At 39.0% G+C, this 18,131-nt stretch overlaps 2 protein-coding genes across 5 annotated transcripts in view; both read left to right on the plus strand.

The window, feature by feature from the left end:
• The first annotated feature begins 530 nt into the window (after positions 1-530).
• Ier3ip1 (immediate early response 3 interacting protein 1) lies at positions 531-9,839 on the plus strand. Its single transcript, XM_090353140.1, has 3 exons — positions 531-722; positions 8,697-8,798; positions 9,627-9,839. Exons 1-3 carry the CDS (start codon positions 632-634, stop codon positions 9,680-9,682), a joined length of 249 nt encoding a protein of 82 aa, XP_090209266.1. The 5' UTR covers positions 531-631; the 3' UTR covers positions 9,683-9,839.
• A 2,453-nt stretch (positions 9,840-12,292) lies between these two features.
• Positions 12,293-18,131, plus strand: part of Hdhd2 (haloacid dehalogenase like hydrolase domain containing 2) — a 30,431-nt gene continuing 24,592 nt past the window's right edge. For 2 of the 4 annotated variants that reach the window (XM_090353152.1, XM_090353148.1), the window contains exons 1-3: positions 12,293-12,390; positions 14,917-15,027; positions 17,904-18,112. In XM_090353152.1, coding sequence (XP_090209278.1) covers positions 14,927-15,027; positions 17,904-18,112 — 310 coding nt within the window. In that variant the 5' untranslated portion in view covers positions 12,293-12,390; positions 14,917-14,926. Of the gene's footprint in view, positions 12,458-12,569; positions 12,734-14,916; positions 15,028-17,903; positions 18,113-18,131 lie in introns of those variants that run through there. The other 2 variants (XM_090353150.1, XM_090353149.1) reach the window with 2 other exon arrangements.

Genomic DNA, 18,131 nt, shown 5'->3' on the forward strand with positions numbered 1-18,131 from the left:
TGAATTGAATTCAACTTGGATGAGTTCAGAGGTGACTAGAAAGCCTAAGCAGGTAATAAGGAAGGGGAGCAAGTCAGGGTCAGTAAAGTTAGGGAAATGAAAATTACAAAGCGCGTATCAGTGGAAGTGTGGTCGCGACACCTCATACAGTTCTCAAGAGTATCTGGGTTCATGTATATTTCTTATGGAATTTCTGTATTTTTCAGATCCACAGTTAACGAACTAAAAAGATGGTAAACGTGGTATATTATTGCCTCTCATTTTATTCAAAATATTATTCTAATGTGTATGTGCTCAACATTTAAATAATTCTGAGGTATCTTACGTCCTGTTTTGCCGCCTAAGTCTTTGAAATCTGGCGCGTCAATTGAGATCAGCCACTTCTCTTTGTTCAACGGCTGCAGCCACGGCCAGACAGCGCCTAGTCTGGACGGCTGGGCCGACACGCCCTGCTGACGCAAGCGCGGGGGGCGGGGCCTAGCCTGGTGGGCGGGGCTCCTTGGAGACGAGAACCTTGAGTTTTGGACCACGCCGGCTCCCGTTGAGAGCGCCGCGGCGGTGGCGGCGCCACGTCCACGGCGGCGGCGGGAGAGAGGAGTCCGTTTGGGCCTCCGGCCGGCTTCCAGTAACCATGGCCTTTACCCTATACTCGTTGCTTCAGGCCGCCCTGCTGTGCGTCAACGCCATTGCGGTGCTGCACGAGGAGCGTTTTCTTAAAAACAGTGAGTGGAGCCGTGGCGGGGTGGGGGCGGGGTCGGACCCGGGCGAGGCCGCGCGCGGCTGCGGGGAGGGCGGGAACCGGTCCGGGCGGTGTGCGGGGCCCGGCGTGACCGCGGTGGGAGGGCACCCACGCCGGTCCCCCCGCCTCCCCGCCCCAGGTCAGCTCCCCTCAGTGACTGTGGTATTGTCCTGTGGGCGGATTTCATTGATCCGGGCATTGGGATCTGGAGTTTTGAGTTCCGAGTTGAGGGGGGGAGGGGGCGTGGTTCACCCGGGAGTTTGATGAGTTAGGAGAATGGATTGATGGGACTCCAAATAGGGGCGCCCGGGGCTTTGGGGTGAAACAGGGCCTGAAGTTGTTAGGTGCCCAGTGATTTACTCAACAAGGATTAGAGTGCCAAAGACCGCGCCGGAACCCAGGAATCGACGATGAAAACGCAGGTGTGAGCTCCCGGAAGACCTCGGCCAGATCTCCGGTCCAGCTCGCGCAGGCCGGATACAAGTGAATCGTTGGTCAGAGTGTGCCGAGTCCATCCCTGGTAAACCACTGAAATTCAAACGGACCAGCAAGATCGATTCATTTATTAGAAAGCAGCTCATTAGCCGGGCGCGGTGGCTCACGTCTGTGATCCTAGCTGCCCAGGAGGCTGAGATCTGAGGATCAAGGTTCAAAGCCAGCCCGAGCACAAAAGGACCTGAGACTCTTACCTCCAAATTAACTCTAGAAAACGGGAAGTGGGGCTTGGCTCAAAGGTAGGGCGGTAGCCTTGAGCTGTAGAGCTCAGGGACATCGCCCAGGCTGAGCTCAAGCCCCATGACCCACCAAGAAAAAAAAAAGTCAGTTTATTGAGCACAAATTATGTGCCAAACCCACGTAGTAGAAGCTGATATTACAGCAGTTCGTCTGCCTTTTTGATGAAATTTCATCTAAATGAAAAAGTATGCTGCATTTGACTAGTGCTGGGTGATGCTGCCTTCGAATTTGCAAAAGTTTGGAGGAACTATGTCCAAGCTGAAATCTGATAGGCCGATTGGAAGGGTTGGGAGAAGTTAGAAGGCTGGGAAGATTGTAAGCAGTCTAGACCTAATGAAGATTCTCAGGCAGGTGAAGACAGTCTTATGTAAAGATGTGATGTAATTGTAGTTACGTTTTCGGGATCCTTCCAGCTGCTCTATGGAGAATAGATTGGAAAGGAGAGACAGGGCTGTGGGAAGAACTGTTCCAAATAGGGCAAATAGAGATAGGTGGTTGTGAAGAATAATAATATTTATATAGTAGTCACTATGTGTTGTATCTGTATCAGGTGCTTTACATATGTGTAACCACATAGCAGTTCTGAGGGATAATTATTGTTTCCATTCCTGCTTGATGGAACATGAAGCGCAAAGAGAGTAATGTTTGTGAAGATCACCAGGTAGAATGACCACGCCCATCCCTTTACTACTATACTACATTGAAATAAAGTGATTATGTTACTGGTTGAATTGTATCCTCAAAAAGGATATATTTTCAGCAAATATAAGATGTGAAGCTATGAGCAAGTTCAGTAAGGTTATGGTATGAAGAAAATGTATAAGAACAAATTGTCTTTCTATACATAAACAGTCATTAAAGGTAGTTAAAAAAATGAATATTAAAAATATAAAATGCAGGGCCAGGAGTTTGGCCTAGTGGTAGAGTGCTTGCCTAGCGTGCAGGAAGACCCGGGTTCAATTCCTTGGTACCACATACTTAGAAAAAAGCCAGAAGTGGTGCTGAGGCTCAAGTGCTAAAGTTATAGCCTTGAGAAAAATCCTCAGGCCCTGAGCTCAAGCCCAGGACTGGCAAAAAAAAAAGGCCAGGAGTTTGGCCTAGTGGTAGAGTGCTTGCCTAGCATGCACAAAGACCTGGATTCCATTCCTTGGTACCACATACATAGAAAAAAGCCGGAAGTGTTGCTGAGGCATAAGTGGTAGGGCTTTAGCCGTGAGAAAGTCCAAGGACAGTGCTCAGGCCCTGAGCTCAAGTCCTGGACTGGCATAAATAAATAAATTATATATATATATATGTGAGAAATGCTTAGGCAAAATTTTACAGAAGAATTTAAGGCTTTTTAGGAATTTTCTGCAAGAAATTTTCAAAAGAAATTAACGATAATTTTAAACATCTTATGTACATAGATGACAACTATTGATAATAATGATTTTCACATTTAATGCAATTTATACCACAAGTCCAAGTTAGTTTTGGGGGTTTTTTTGGGGGGGTTGTTTTTTTCTTTTTAAGAAATTGGCTATTTTATAATTGGGCTGCGAGGCCAACACAGCACCACACTACCCAACTCAGTCAAAGCTATCTTAGAACAAGTTGGAGGATTCAGATTTTTTTTTTATTTTAAAGCCTGCAACAAAGTCACTGTAATCAAAACAATTTGTAGACCAATGAGGTAGAATTCAAAGGCCAGAAATTGACCCTGATACTTATGATTTGTTGATTTTCAGCAAAGATATCCAAAAAATTACCTTGTTATTAGAGGTGTATTAAAAAAAAAAAAAGAATACCTAGACCATAGTCCAGACCTACATTCAACTTTTCTAGGATGAAGTTCACCGGTGTATTTTCCGAATGTCTTCAGGTGACTGAGATTTGGCCTTTGATGGAAACTGCCACAAACTGTTGGATTGGCCTAGAAATGATAGTACATGCACTTTGCCCTTCAGAACTTTGTCTTCCTCTTATCTATTTCTCCCCAGAAGTAGCACAGGAACACTTTATTGGAGGGTATGCTTTTTTGTTGTTTTTTATTGTTAACACAAAGGTGTACAGAGGGGTTATGATTTCATAATCAGGCAAATGAGTACTTTTTTTTTTTTTTTTTTTTTTTTTTTTTTTTGCTATTCCTGGGACTTTAAATCCAGGGCCTGAGCACTGTCCTTGGGCTTTCTCAAGGCTAGAGCTCTACCACTTGAGCCACAGCACCATTTCTGGCTTTTTCTATGTATGTGGTACCAAGGAATCGAACCTGGGTCTTCATGCATGCTAGGCAAGCACTCTACCTACTAGGCCAAACTCCCAGCCCAAATGAGTACATTTAAAATTTTTTTTTTTTTTTTTTTTGCCTGGGGCTTCAGCTCAGGGCTTGGACACTGTCCTTGGGCTTTTTCTTCAAGGTTAGTGCTCTACCACGTGAGCCGCAGCACCATTTCAGCTTTTTCTATGTTTGTGGTACTTACATATGTGGTACATACAACCCGGGTCTGGGTCTTAGTGCATACTAGACAAGCATTCTGCCACTAGGCCATTCTCTGGTCTTACATTTCTTTTTGGATAGTGTCACCCCATCTTTGTTCTCTCCTATTTTTTTCTCTCTGTTCCTGCCCACTAGTTTTATACTTCATTTTCAACATAGTGTCTACTGAATATCACTGCTGCATTTGTTTATCCTATGTACCTCCATTTTGTACTCCCCGTTCTCCCACCGCCAACAGATAAACAACATTGACAAAATAAAATTCATTCTATTTTACATGTATGGAAACTCATCTCAGAAAGGCTGAGATTTGTTTGGAGTCATTCAATCCTCAAAACCTTAGTATCTCTCTCTTTTTTTTTTTTTAAGGTGTCTATCAAAATTTTTGACTCAGCTTGTATGGATTGCATTTTGTATAGAATAATATGTTTAATATAGTGATCAGTAAATCTTTTCTGTATGATTTCATTCCAGATATGACAGTGACTTTCACTTGCTGGCCTTTTAACATTTGCCAGGTCTTGTAGTTATGACTATGACAAGACAGCCACAAAATTAAATTTTCCCTTTTTTTTTTTTTTTAAAAAAAAAAGCTACTTCATAAAGCTTTGGCTAGGTTCCTGAGAAAAACAACTGAGACTCCCTACATAGCAGTTGAGGGGAAAATTGTTTGTTATAATAAAAAGTAATCTCTGGCACCTGGTCCTTTACTTGTCACATTTGTATTTGTCTGTGAAATATCTAGATAAATTATTTATTCTCTAACCTAAATTGTTTTGTTCTTCACTCTCATGGCAAAAGAATAGAAACTGGTTTATAATTACCAAAGAATTCACCATCTGTTTTAATATTTCAATGCTGATGTTTCTGTTAAAGTAATTCTCTTACAGAATTTTATCCTGTTTTGTTGAATGAAGTTTAATGTTAGAATTTATTTTCTTGAAGTCATGATAAAAGTATGTGTAGCCCTATTTTTGGAACAGATTTAAAAGAGAAACAATTACTGGGGATTGTAGTTTCTAATTAAAAAAAAATAATAGGTACATGTTCATGTCTGAAATCCTAGCTACTCAGGAGATCTAAAGATCCAGGTTCATACTCAGCTGGGACAGGAATGTCTGTGAGTCTCTCTTTATCTACAGTAAACTACCAAAAGCCTTAAGTGGAACTGTGGATCAATGGTAGAGGGCTAGCCTTGAGCAAAAACAAGCTGAGGAACAGCCCGAAGGCCATGAGTTCAAATTTTAGGACTGGCTCACACAAAAAAATTAGGTACATGATCTGTTCTATATAGTAACAAGTCTTTTCTGTTCTCTGAGAAATTTTAACTTGTAGAGAGGCTTAATTTTGGCAACAAGAATATTCAAAAAATCAAATGAAAAGTAATCAAGGTAGGTCCAGCACTATTACTCACTGCTGTAATCCCAGGAAGTATAGTTGGGAGGATCAGAGTCTGAGGCTGGCCTAAAAGAGCCAGGGCTCAAGCAGTAGAGCACCTGCCTAGCAAGTTCAAGCCCTTAAGTTCAGACTCCACTACTGTAATATGTTGAAAGGTAGTTTTAAAACATAATTTTAAATGTTCTAAGGGACTCGTTGCTAAAACAGCACTTGTTCCCTACTTTCAAAATGTTCATTGTCTAGAAAAAAGAGACTAATTGCAGTGGGCATCTTTTACCATCTTTACAGATTTCCTTTTAAGTTTTTATTTTTATCAAACTAATATGTATATGGTTTTCACAGTAAAATCTCTTCAGGCTATACATGTCCCATTTTTCCTTGCCTATTGCTCAAAAGCAACCACTTAAAAATGCAAGTTTTAAGTTATTACATATCAGCATGCTTGGTACAGTTTTGCTAGCAGCAGCACACTCATGCTTTTTCTTGCTCATCTTTTTTTTATATAATTTTTTATTGTAATTAATAAAAGGGTTACATGATATTTGCCAAATAGAAGGTGCATTAATTCACATACATTGATACTCTTTTACATGTCTTGGTACCCATCACCCTCCCCCCCCACCACTCACCCTCTTGCTCATCTTTAAGAGTGTTAATTTTCTTATTTTCAAGGTTTTATTTCCAATTAGACTGTTGAATCTGATGTCATTTTTTTTACTTTGCAGGTAAGCTGACGTGCCTTTAGGATATTTTTATTTTTATTTTTTGAATTGTTATTTTGTGGGTTATGGGGCTTGAATTTGGCATGGGCGCTGTCCCTGAGCTCTTCAGCTCAAGGCTACTACCCTAACCTGTGGGCCTAGGCGTTGTCCCTGAATTCTTCAGTTCCTGGCTACCACTATACCTGAGAGCCAAGCCCCACTTCCCGTTTTTGAGAGATTAATTGGAGATAAGAGTCTCAGGTCCTGGGGGGATTTAGCAGAAGAGCCCTTGCCCAGCAAGTACAAGGCCCTCAGTTTGGCCCTCAGCTCTTTAAAAAAAAAAAAAAAGAGTCTCAGGTCCTTTTGTGTCCCAGCTGGCTTTGAACCTTGATCCTCATATTTCATCCCCCTGAGACACTAGTATTACAGGTGTGAGCCACAATCCCAGCTTTAGGTTATTTTTTAAATGGGTGTTTAAATTGATACTGTAAATATAATAATCAGAGAGGTCAGTTATATAAGTCAGATAAAAAGTACATTTCTTTTTGAACAATGTCACCATTTCCCGCCCCCTCTCCCAGTTTTTCCCTCTCATCCCCACCCACAAGTTGTATAGTTCAACATAGTGTCTAGTGAGTATCACTCCTCCATTTCTTCACCCATTGTTGCATTATTTCTTTTCACCCTTTATCCTCCCAAACACAGATAAACAAATGAGACAAAAGGCTTGAATCAACTTGGAGCCCTTCACTCAAGCAAGAGTCAGATTGTCTACCACCACTTCAACCACACCTGAGCTCTAAACTAAAACTTGTAATAGAATAAAAGCAAATGTTGGAGAAGCTACATAAGTATACTGATTAGACAGAGGAACAAAGAGGAGTAGATCTACAAGTAGGAGAAAGCCAGGTGCCAGTGGCCCACACATGTAATCCTAGCCACTCAGGAGGCTGAGATATGAGGATCATGATCTGAAGCCAACCCTGGTGCTGTGGCCCAGAGTGGTAGAGCACTAGCCTTGAGTGAAAAAGCTTAAGGGCAGCACTCAAGCCCTGAAATCAAGCTCATGGTGGGACCCTTTCCCCCCAAAAAAGGAAGTAGGAGAAAGATTTTGCCCAGGCATATGTATGTATTTAACATTAGAGAACTTCTTTCTTCTCCCCAAAGCTATCATGGAATGATTGGTTCATCTTTTAATTCATGTATCTTAAAACTGAAGAAATATGTGTTATGTAGAATTTTTATTTTTGATCCTAGAACTTACCTTACTTTATCTTAACTGTATTATAACTCAGTTTAATTCCACATAAATTTATTAAATACTTTCAAGTAGTGTGGGAAAGAAGAAGAAATACGCCTAAATTGTAATCCCTGTCTTCTAAGAATTTATAATCTAATGGGGAACATTTGAAGACAACAAACCAAGAGCATAAAATTCACTGTATCAGTGGATTATTTGGAGAGCAAGGAGAAAAGTTAATTATGATATAAGAAAGACAATTAGAATAAGTCTTAACATTGAAATCAAGCCTAGATGAAGCTGAATTTAACATGTACCTCAATTATTTGATGGTTGTACATAAGAAAACAGTGGTCCTTTAGTTCCCTTGGGGGGACTGGTTTCAGAACCCATTGGCTTATTACAGAAAGTCAATTTAAGGACTTTGGTTTCCATTTCGTAGACAGTGGGGATCATGACCAAATTTTGGGCCTTTTTAACCCTTTAAGGAAAAAATTTCAAAGAGTTGGAATTACAGAAGCACTTGTGAATTGAAGTCTTACAAAAGACAGTAAAGGCTATGGTAGTAATAACTGTACCTTGAAAGCTCAAAAAATGGTGAGATCCTTGCAAACTGGAAGGACTATAAGCAGCACCTGAGCTAAACCTTGAAGAGGAAGTAGGAGAAAAACACCAGCTGTGTTTTGAACTTGAAGTTATAGTGTATACCTCGACATATCTCAATGACAAAAAGCAAGCAGCCCTTTTTAACCTTTATTTCAGCTACATAACAATGATAAAGCAAAGCGAAGTCTTATATCCTGATACTTGGTTCTTTGATGTATAATGAAAGACTTTTCTCTGCCATCAAGTTTAGGGGTTAGCATGTCAGGAATTAAGCTATGTCAGATGAGATGGTGAAAAATGGACTGAAATGAGGACAAGAGAAGTTCAAATTGTAAAAACGAAGGAATGAGGAGGAAAAATGAGAGAAAATGGGGAAAAGTTGTGTCCTGCTATGTAGAACATGCCATGAAGGCCTAACTAAGCTGTGATCAGGTGAAACCAAGAAAAGTAGATGGTGATTCTTAGCTACAATGAATTTATGTTGGATTTTATAAATTCCTAACTGAGCCAATGATTATTCAGCTTGACAGTATGCTTTGGTTTTCAAGTTGGATGTGAGAAATACTTGGTTTTTGAATAGGGAAGGAATAAAAACCAGTTGTTATGTCATCTTCAGTGAATTAATATGCCATGGAATATTTGGTTTATTTTATAAACTCAAAAGTATAGATGAAGGAAAAAATAAATATTAACTTTAAGGTAATGGTTTTATAGTGTATATCTTCAATAAGGGCAAAAACTTCTCTTTTTAAAAATGAATGAAAGCAAGGCAACATATGTAATCATCTCTCTATTATGCAGTTGGCTGGGGAACAGACCAGGGAATTGGTGGATTTGGAGAGGAGCCAGGAATTAAATCCCAGCTAATGAACCTTATTCGATCTGTAAGAACTGTGATGAGAGGTAAGAAGGAAAAGTTGTAGAGCACTCTAAAGTTTTAATTGTTTCCAGCAGCAAAGTTTCTGAATGTGAATACTGTTGTAGTGGGATTTTTTTTTTCCTCTCTAACCTGGCTTTATTCTTCAAAGTTATTGGCATCTTTCTTGGGTTGCCTCTTCTTTCTAGATAAGATACTTGATGAGATGTTGGGGTGTTATAATCTGTTTGTGGTACCAATTAAAGTAAAAGAAAGATACCTTGCCTAACTTTAGAAACTATTCCTTCCAGATAGTCTAGATGGAATATTTCCAAAGGAAAAATAAAGATCTTCTATTTACCATTCTATGGGGAAAATATTTTCAAGCAAATCAAAAGTTCAGATATCTTATATTTAAACATTGTAATTACAGCCCCCCTCTCTGTCTCCCTGCCTGCCTGCCTGCCCACCCGCCCCCCCATACACTGACAATTTTGGATTCAGTGTTCATAAGTTTGGCTTAGTGAATAAGCTACAGAACCTTTTTTGCACGGTATTTTAATCTCAAATATGGAGGCCTGTTGGTCTGCCCAGCTCCACTCTGTTCCCAGGGTTTGAATGGCACCATCAAAGATATTGCTTCTTTATTTAGTGTACAATTTAACCTTAATTCCAAGATGTACAGACTCTTTTAAAAATAAAATTGGGATTTTATGATAATATAGTTTTTAATGTTTCTCTGTTACAAATAACCATTTAAACATGATCATGATTGCATATTGTTAGATATTTCCATTTTCTTCGATGCTAGTTACCACTTAGGGTTTTTCTCCTTAATTTTCTTTATACTTACACATTTTCTTTTTGCTTTTCAGTACCATTGATAATAGTAAACTCAGTTACTATCGTGTTGCTTTTATTATTTGGCTGAACATCAGTGGAAGAAATGAAGACTCAGAAGACAAGATGCCAACAGAAGTTATTATATCAGTCATTGCTAAAACATATCTTGGCAGGCTGATCTTGCACTTGACAAGAAAAAAAAACCTATAAAGTTGACAATAAAACTTGAGTTTCTATTTATCTGATTTTTTAAGAAAAAATGTTACACTTGTTTCATTACAAAAAGATCAGATCAGAAACAGTAGTGCTATAGAATTGGAATAGATTTGACTGCTGACTGTTACTACATACTGTAGTAAAGATTCTTAAAAGGGTACAAGACTGTCACTTCCTCTATCACTGCTCAGGGATAGTGTTTTCCAAGATTTTTAAATTTCCTTGTGACTATGATGTGGGAATGATTGTCCCACCCATAAAATTTAAATGATTTAAAACAAGTAATTACTAAATGTAAATGATAAATAGGTAATTTGAACCATTTTATTTCATGCTTTCTGGTTGAATATTTAGACTGTATAATCTTCTCTGCTATGAAGAATTCATATGTGGGACTGGGAGTTTGGCCTAGTGGTAAAAGTGCTTGCCTAGCATGCACAAAGACCCTGGTTCGATTCCTCAGTACCATGTACATAGAAAAAAGCCGGAAATGGTGAAGCTCAAGTGGTGAAGCTCTAGCCTTGAGAAAGTCCAAGGACAGGGCTCAGGGCCTGAGCTCAATCCCAGGACTGGCAAAAAAAAATTCAAATGTATTGATATGATCAGTGTTCTCTGATTTCAGAGAAAATTCCAATTTCTAAGTCAACCGTATTGTTTTTCTTTTATGGGTAGTTATTTTTATGTTTACTTTAAATTGGCCTAAATGATGAGATCAAAATGATATCTACATTTTTTTCCATGGGTAGAAAATCCTATGTAAAGTCTGTGCCCTTTTTACAGTGATGACTTACTTTATAAAATCAGCATAAACAGCCTAATGTCACAAACTCTGTGTGTTAGAAGACTGTTTATTGTAAACATGCCACCTAAAAAAAGATCATTTCCATTTTTAGGTGTAGTAGTACATTAAAGGATGTGATTCTCAATTCATATTCCATTCTTTTGAGCATTGAGGCTAGATAGGTTTAATTTTTTTCTTTTGTTTCTATGGCTTTGACTACCCTGTGATGTTGTTTGCTCATCCCATAATTCATTTTTATGTAGAAAGATTAAAATATGTAAATGGTTTTCCTGAAAATGATCAGTTATACTTTTTTCAAGGAGTAGAATGGTATCTTTGTTTATAGGAGAACTTTTGTAAATAAAGTTGAAATTTCCAAGTCAAGCACTTACTTTTTTATATCTTAGCATAACCTGTTAATTGTAATTAATCTCTTTTGTAACAGCTCAAGTATGTACATTGGTGTAAAATTGACGTATAGAAATTTATGAAAGCAAACACGATTCATTTTTTTCTTTATGAATCACTGACTTGCCAACATTTCAAGAGGACTCATGAGTAAATTTTATTCTGTGATTTAAGTTACTTGGAACACTGTGTTACTTGAAACACTTCGGAGTAGGTATTGAATTCCTGTTGGTGGTGCATAAATTAGCAGTGGATAATCTTTGAATTGTGGGCTTGCAGTGGGACTAACAGAATGTACCAGAAAATCTTAACCACTGTGCTCCTGTAAGTAACTGAGCCTGTTTGGTACTAAGAGGCCAATGTACATTAGCCCTAATATTTGAAACATATCCAAATTTGTGCTCAACTAGTTAAAAATAGATCAATTGGGAGCATTCTCATTTGTCTATGAGCCATGCAAAATTTTTAAAGACCAAAGACATTTTTATGTGAGGAATTACAGTGTATCTATATGTTAATTTAGTGTTTCCATACTCTGAGCAGTCACAGCAAGAGAAAGTCAGTGTTCATTGGAAGCAAGCCTAAGGAAAGCAAGACACCGAACACTAGAATTCTTCATCTCCGGAAGCGACTCGCATGATTCTAGTTTTAAGATGTCTTTAAGGAAATCTTTAAGCTTTTAATGCATTGGCCTTGATCTCCCTAAGCCAGTTATGATTCAGGAACTATAGTATTTCACTTTAGTAGACAATAACTTAGGTGCCTGATTGCCCGCCCGCCACATCATTCTCATTCTAGATAGGACTGGTCCTTATGTGTTCTGGGTTCCTACTTGTGTCTCTTAATTGGTATGAAAGTTTGTGTCCCGCTGTAGATGTTATTCACACCAGTCAAATACAGTGGTTTTAAAACTGAACAGCAGAACTAGGTTTCTGAAGGAATTTTAATCTAGAACTATAATACTGCAATAACTAAAACTAGAGCCATTACTTTCCGTTGAGTAAACAGGACTGAGCCCCCAGAACTCCCGTGTTCAGCCTCTCTGCCACTCCCACAAAACCTTCAGTCGCCAAGGACGTGGCCGAACGTGGGCGGAGCGGTGTGTGCAGGCTGAATTCACGCACCGCCCCGGCAGCTGTGGGGCGAGCCGGTGCGGGGAACGTGGGACGTCACCGCCGAGTCAGCGGTGTCGTGTGAGCACATTCGGACCTCCGCGGGACGCAAGCGGCCGGCCCGGTGGAGTGGGTCCCGGTACCCAACCTGAGCGGAAGCACTCTGCGAGGGGCGGGACTTCCGGGGAGCTCGGGCTCCGCCCGGGGCGGCCCGCGGCGGCACGCTGAGGACAGCGCGCGAGACTGGCCTTTTTTGAGGACAGCGTGAGGGGAACGGGGGTGAGGAGCCGCTCGACAGAGTAAACTGATCTGATAGGGAGCGGGGATACTAGCCGCTTGCCTTCCGGTAACGACGCTTCTTGTAGGAGGGCGGGAGAAGGTCGGCGGCGCCCCCAGGCCCCCGCCCTCCCTCGGTCTGCGCCACCCTCCTGCCGCGCGTGCGCAGAGCCCGCGCTTGCCCGCGCTCTCCTGCTGTTCTGGGCCCGGGTCTCCCGGGGAGGGCAGTGACTGCGCGTGGGTCCTCCCGAAACCCGGCCCGGAAACGGCCTCGAAGGCCAGCGTCCCGCCCCCACTCAGCCTGGACTTTGTCTCCTGACGTTTTAAAAGGGTTTTGGAAGCTCAGGTGGATCCTTCAGTGGGGGTTAAACTGCATTGGCTGGACGGGATATGTATTTATCGAATTTTAAGCTGTCTCGTCAGAGTTGGGTATTTTAGAGAAGCGGGCTCGCTCCTCTTCGTGTGGGAATGCTTTGTCTTCGTTTTGCTCATCTTCCTAGTTTTGTAGTGCAGCGTATTTTAAAGAATCTTCTGTTTCCCACTGGGATAGACACCCTAGACAGTTCAGTCTTTTTTGTTGTTGTTTTTGCCAGTCGGGCTTGAGCTCAGGGCCTGAGCGCTGTCCTTGGACTTTCTCAAGGCTAGAGCTCTACCACTTGAGCCTCAGCACCACTTCTGGCTTTTTTTCTATGTATGTGGTACCAAGTACTCAACCACTAGGCCAAACTCCCTGCCCCGACAGTTTAGTCTTTTGACACACAAGTTGTCCCCCCTCCTTGAAATTTCAAGGTCACAATGAAGATTGAGAACGGAGTGACATGAGGACTGTTTAGGAAAAGCAGAATTTGAAGTTAAATCTTGATTAGAGATCTTTTCTGTGTGTCTGTACTCTTGTTAATTTTTTCCAGCAAATACATTATCAAAGGCAATCAGGTTCTTAACACTCACAAAGCTTTGGTGGTAGGATTTTTAATTGGTGAGAATAAAATAGGACTAATTTAGTCACTTAGCTATTATTAAATGAAGCATGACTGATAATAATAGAATGATGTTTATTGCTTATCATCTACACAGGTATATGTAACATGCGTGTTTCTAATAATTAAAATAAAGAGCTAAGAATGTGGCCTAGTGGTAGGTTGCTTGCCTAGTATGCATGAGTCCCAGTTTTGATTCCTTGGTACCACATATACAGATAAAGTCAGAAATGATGCTGTGGTTCAAGTGGTAGAGTACTAGCCTTGAGAAAGCTCAAGAATAGTGGCCAGGCCCTGATTTCATGCCCCCAGGACTGGCAATAGTAATAATAATAAATAATCATTCTCTTTACAGTTTTAACTACTATATATACCCATTCCTAAATTTTAATACTGTTATGAAAATGTACATATATACAAACCATATTGTAATGTAGGTATTTTTACCTGACTTCTTTTAGCTCTGCAGTAGATTTCTCAGAATTGTCTTAAGGTGACATGTTTAAATGTGCTTCATTAATTTCCAATGCTTGTTGTATTCTGTACATGGATATACTACAGTTTGTTTACCCACCCTTTGTTGATAAACTTTCCTATTGTTTCCAGTTTGTGGCTTTTACAAACATTGCTTCTGTGAACATTTGTGGTCATGTCTCTTGGTTCAACATGAAAGAATCTCTCAAGAATACAGTGTCCAAGAGTGGAATTGTTAGAGTATAGTGTTGCCAAACTAATTTCTGAAATGCTTGTACTGGTTGTTTTCTCACTAACAGCATACAAGAATGCCTGTTGATCACCTTTGGTATTTTCAGACTTTAAATTTTACCTATCTGTTGTTTTAGATCAGTTTTTGCTTTATACTTTTCCCAGTGAGTTTTAAGCATTTTTATTTATCCAAATCATTGAACTATTATTAGGGTTAAGTTTTTTAAAAAATCTGTGAATCAAGCCCCATCTCACCCACTCCCTTACTGATTTTATGTGAACCATGTTTATCTTAAACTCTATGTAAGTTATAACTCACAGTAGAACTCATTTGAAGAGAAAAATGTAGAAAAGGAAAGCTGCACAGTGTGAAGTAAGGAAAACATCTCCCTACTTTAGAATTAGTAGAAGGAACTTGACATTTCTTCTTTGGTGGTGTGAGATACTGGAGGCTCCTCATCCAGGAGCCATCAAGGACATGGCAGTGATGCTGGATGATTAGAATGTTTTTATTGTATGTAACCAAAAATGAAGAAGATGTTAACATGAAGTATTCATTCACTCAGGCTTTGATGAATATTAGCCTCATATGTTAAAATAAATGAATTATTCACAGTGTTTAAGAAACTTGAAAGTAAATAGTAACATCTCATTTAGCATTTCCTCTACTTTTAATTTAAAATAAAAAAAGAAAAAGTAAACTAAATGCTTTTTTCCCTGGGAGAAGCAGTTTAACACTTACGCAGTATCTTTTCATGGATTTGAATGATATTTTTGAAGACTTACCAGTTTTTAATTGTCCATTGTTTCCTAAACTGTATTTTTAATTTCATTTGCTCTCTCCTAGGGAATGAAGGATGGCAGCACGCCGTGCATTAAAAGCTGTTTTGGTGGATCTCAATGGCACACTTCACATTGAAGATGCAGCTGTGCCAGGCGCACAGGAAGCTCTTAAAAGGCAAGCTATCCTCTAGGTTCAGCTGACAAATGTGTTTGTAAGTGCCATTTCACCAAGGCAGATCATTAGCTAAATGGATGGTCTTTAGATGGCATTTCACCAGCCTACTGGTATATACAGGAACTGCTTTGGTTCCCGAATGTTCTCCAAACATTGTTCTCCAAGCCTTTATTAGGTTTGGCTTTTTGTTCTGTGTGTGTGTGTGTGTGTGTGTGTGTACATGCATGCACACATGCCAGTGTGCATGCATGCAGGGTTTTTTTTTAAGTTGGTATCATAATTTTGGAATGAAAATTCTAACTAAAATTAGAAGTAAATAACACTGGAAAAATCTCAAATGAATCCTGGAATCCAAATAACACATGCACACAGGCATAGTTTTGGCTTTTTCTGGTGTTACCTAAGATCTGACTTTGAATGTGCATCTGCTAAAAATAAAGTTTGACTGAGGAGGCAGCAGTGGGAATTGTGAGTTTGAGGCCAGCCTATGCTATGTAGTAAGACTGTGCCTCAAAACACAAAATAGATAAATGATATTTGACTAAAGAATTTGCAATTGTAGGATTATTTCTATCAACTAAATTTAATGAGTCCAAAGATTAGGTACTATCTTACGTTTCCATTGTACCAATTTCATACTAAACACAAACAGGTTTATCTACAAACTGAGGATGCATAGGAAAAGTGTGTTAAAGGGAACTAACTATACATGTGTTTGTCTTGAGTGTCCTGAAAAGCAATCAGCACAATAATTGGTATTAAACATCTTCATCCAACAAGAGTGAGATTTTAAGAATCAGCAATTCTGAACATCTGTTGCTTGTTATTTTCTGACCTTAAAATGTTCATTGTGTTATTAAATGAGAAAACACTTGTCACTGTAACAAATATCACAGTGGCAGGTAATAGAAAAATTAACACTGATTCCATCCTCTCTCTCAGGTTATTTACTTTCCCTTTGGAAAACCAAAAAATAGAAACAATGTGTACGTTTAGTAAGCATCAGTTGAAAGCTGTTACCTTCATTAGAAGTCCTGATGTTCATTTTTGTATGTGAAAAAATGGTAGACAGAATATTGCTTAAAGGCAAAAGAAAACGAAATACACAGAATTCACACCTTGACATGGCCTATCTCTTAGGCTTCCCAAGAGTAAGGATGACTGTAAATTGCTTCAATGGACAGAATTCTTACAGCTTTAAAAATTAGTTTTCTTCTTTGAATTGAAAGAATTTTTATTTCTGTTCAACAGTGGCATCTGTATGAAACTATAAACTACAAGCTTGCCTTTTAAGGGGTAGAAGCCTATACAATGTTCTGTTACAAGCCCTGGCAGGTTTTCTTCCCAGAGAAATCACTGTACTCTCACTGCTAGCTTGGTTTCTATAGAAACAAATAGACTACAGGAAGTTGAGGGACTATAAAATGAAAAGTTTTTTGGTTTTGTTTTTCTTTTTAAACAAAACTCATTTAAAATGATGTGGTTATTTCATACTTATTCATTTTTAGGATAATACTTTGTTGAAGCAGTCAATTTCTTTTGCAAGACAAACGACCAAATTCTTTGCAAATGTGTTTTGTGGAGACGCTACCACACAGATGTTATAAAAGTAATCATGATTACAGTGAGTTATTTAATCATATAAATTTATTTAATGTTCTTTGGGAAAATATTTTAAAATCTCTTTTCTGCTTTGTTTGCTTGCTTGTTTTAAATTATGGCTCATGCATTTATGCCTAATGGCCTTTTGGAGCAGGCATAAAATAAAAAGGCAGACAATTTTAAATTGAAAAATAAAATTATTTTCCTGTTTTGGATTGGAGCACTATAGGCAAACAATTTATTTTTCAATGATAAGATATTAATTGTTTCTGTGATATTATATCAATTTAGATTTCAAAGCCAGATCCTAGAATCAACCTAATCATATATTTAGTTCAAAGGGAAATACCCCATCTCCTCTTTCTTTTAACTTTTAAACATGATCCCTTTGTGTATCCCAGATTGACCTTGATCTCATGAACTACATGCCTTACCCTTTTGAGTGATGGAATTATAGTTGTGTGCCACAGTACTTAACTGGAAAACCTATTCTGATCTATAAAAATGGAATATTTCTCTGAGCTACCTAATAACTTTGTATTTATGAATGTAATAACTTATTACTGTGTTCTCTAATAAAATTCAGGGACATCTTCTATTCTCTTGGTATAGCGATTAGATACTGTCCCAGGACAGAAAATCTCATCTTAATCTCACTGCTAGCAAAGATGAGTACGGTTAAATTGGCCTATCACTTAACTGTAGCACCTCAGTTTTCTCATTTTTGAGGTCTGTATTGTATCAGAAAATAATTAACTACATTTTATTTCATGTGGCTGTGCATGCCTATATTCCCAGCACTCGGGGTGAGACAAGAAATTCTCACCTTCATAGCGAAACCCTCTTCCAAAATACACAGTCATCATGTACATATATATACACACATACACACACACATATATGTATATACATATATATAGATAGACATAGATATTTTTTTTTGCCAGTCCTGGGGCTTGAACTCAGAGCCTGGGCACTGTCCCTTGAGCTTTCTCAATGCTAGTACCCTACTACTTGAGCCACAGCACCACTTCCAGCTTTTTCTGTGTGTATGGTACTGAGGAATACATCCCGGACTTTGTGCATACCAGGCAAGCACTCTACCATTAGGCCCCATTCCTGGTCATATATATATATATATATATATATATATATATATATATATATATATATAAATATGCTCTTTAACATTTGGCACAGTTTTACCTAATTCCCAAGTTTCAGGGACTAGGATTATAAAAGCTGTCAGTGACTTCTGAATTTTACTTTTCCAGATTGCGTAGTTCTTCTGTAATGGTTAGGTTTGTGACCAATACTACCAAAGAGAGCAAGCAAGATCTGTTGGAAAGGTTGAAGAAATTGGAATTTGATATTTCTGAAGATGAAATATTTACTTCTCTGACTGCAGCAAGAAGTTTAGTGGAACAGAAGCAAGTCAGACCAATGCTGCTCGTTGATGATCGGGCACTACCTGATTTTAAAGGTAGGAAAATTTTGGAAAG

Source organism: Megascapheus bottae, chromosome 19 (assembly GCF_031878675.1).
Source record: "Megascapheus bottae isolate mThoBot1 chromosome 19, mThoBot2.hap1, whole genome shotgun sequence".
Taxonomy (NCBI): domain Eukaryota; kingdom Metazoa; phylum Chordata; class Mammalia; order Rodentia; family Geomyidae; genus Megascapheus; species Megascapheus bottae.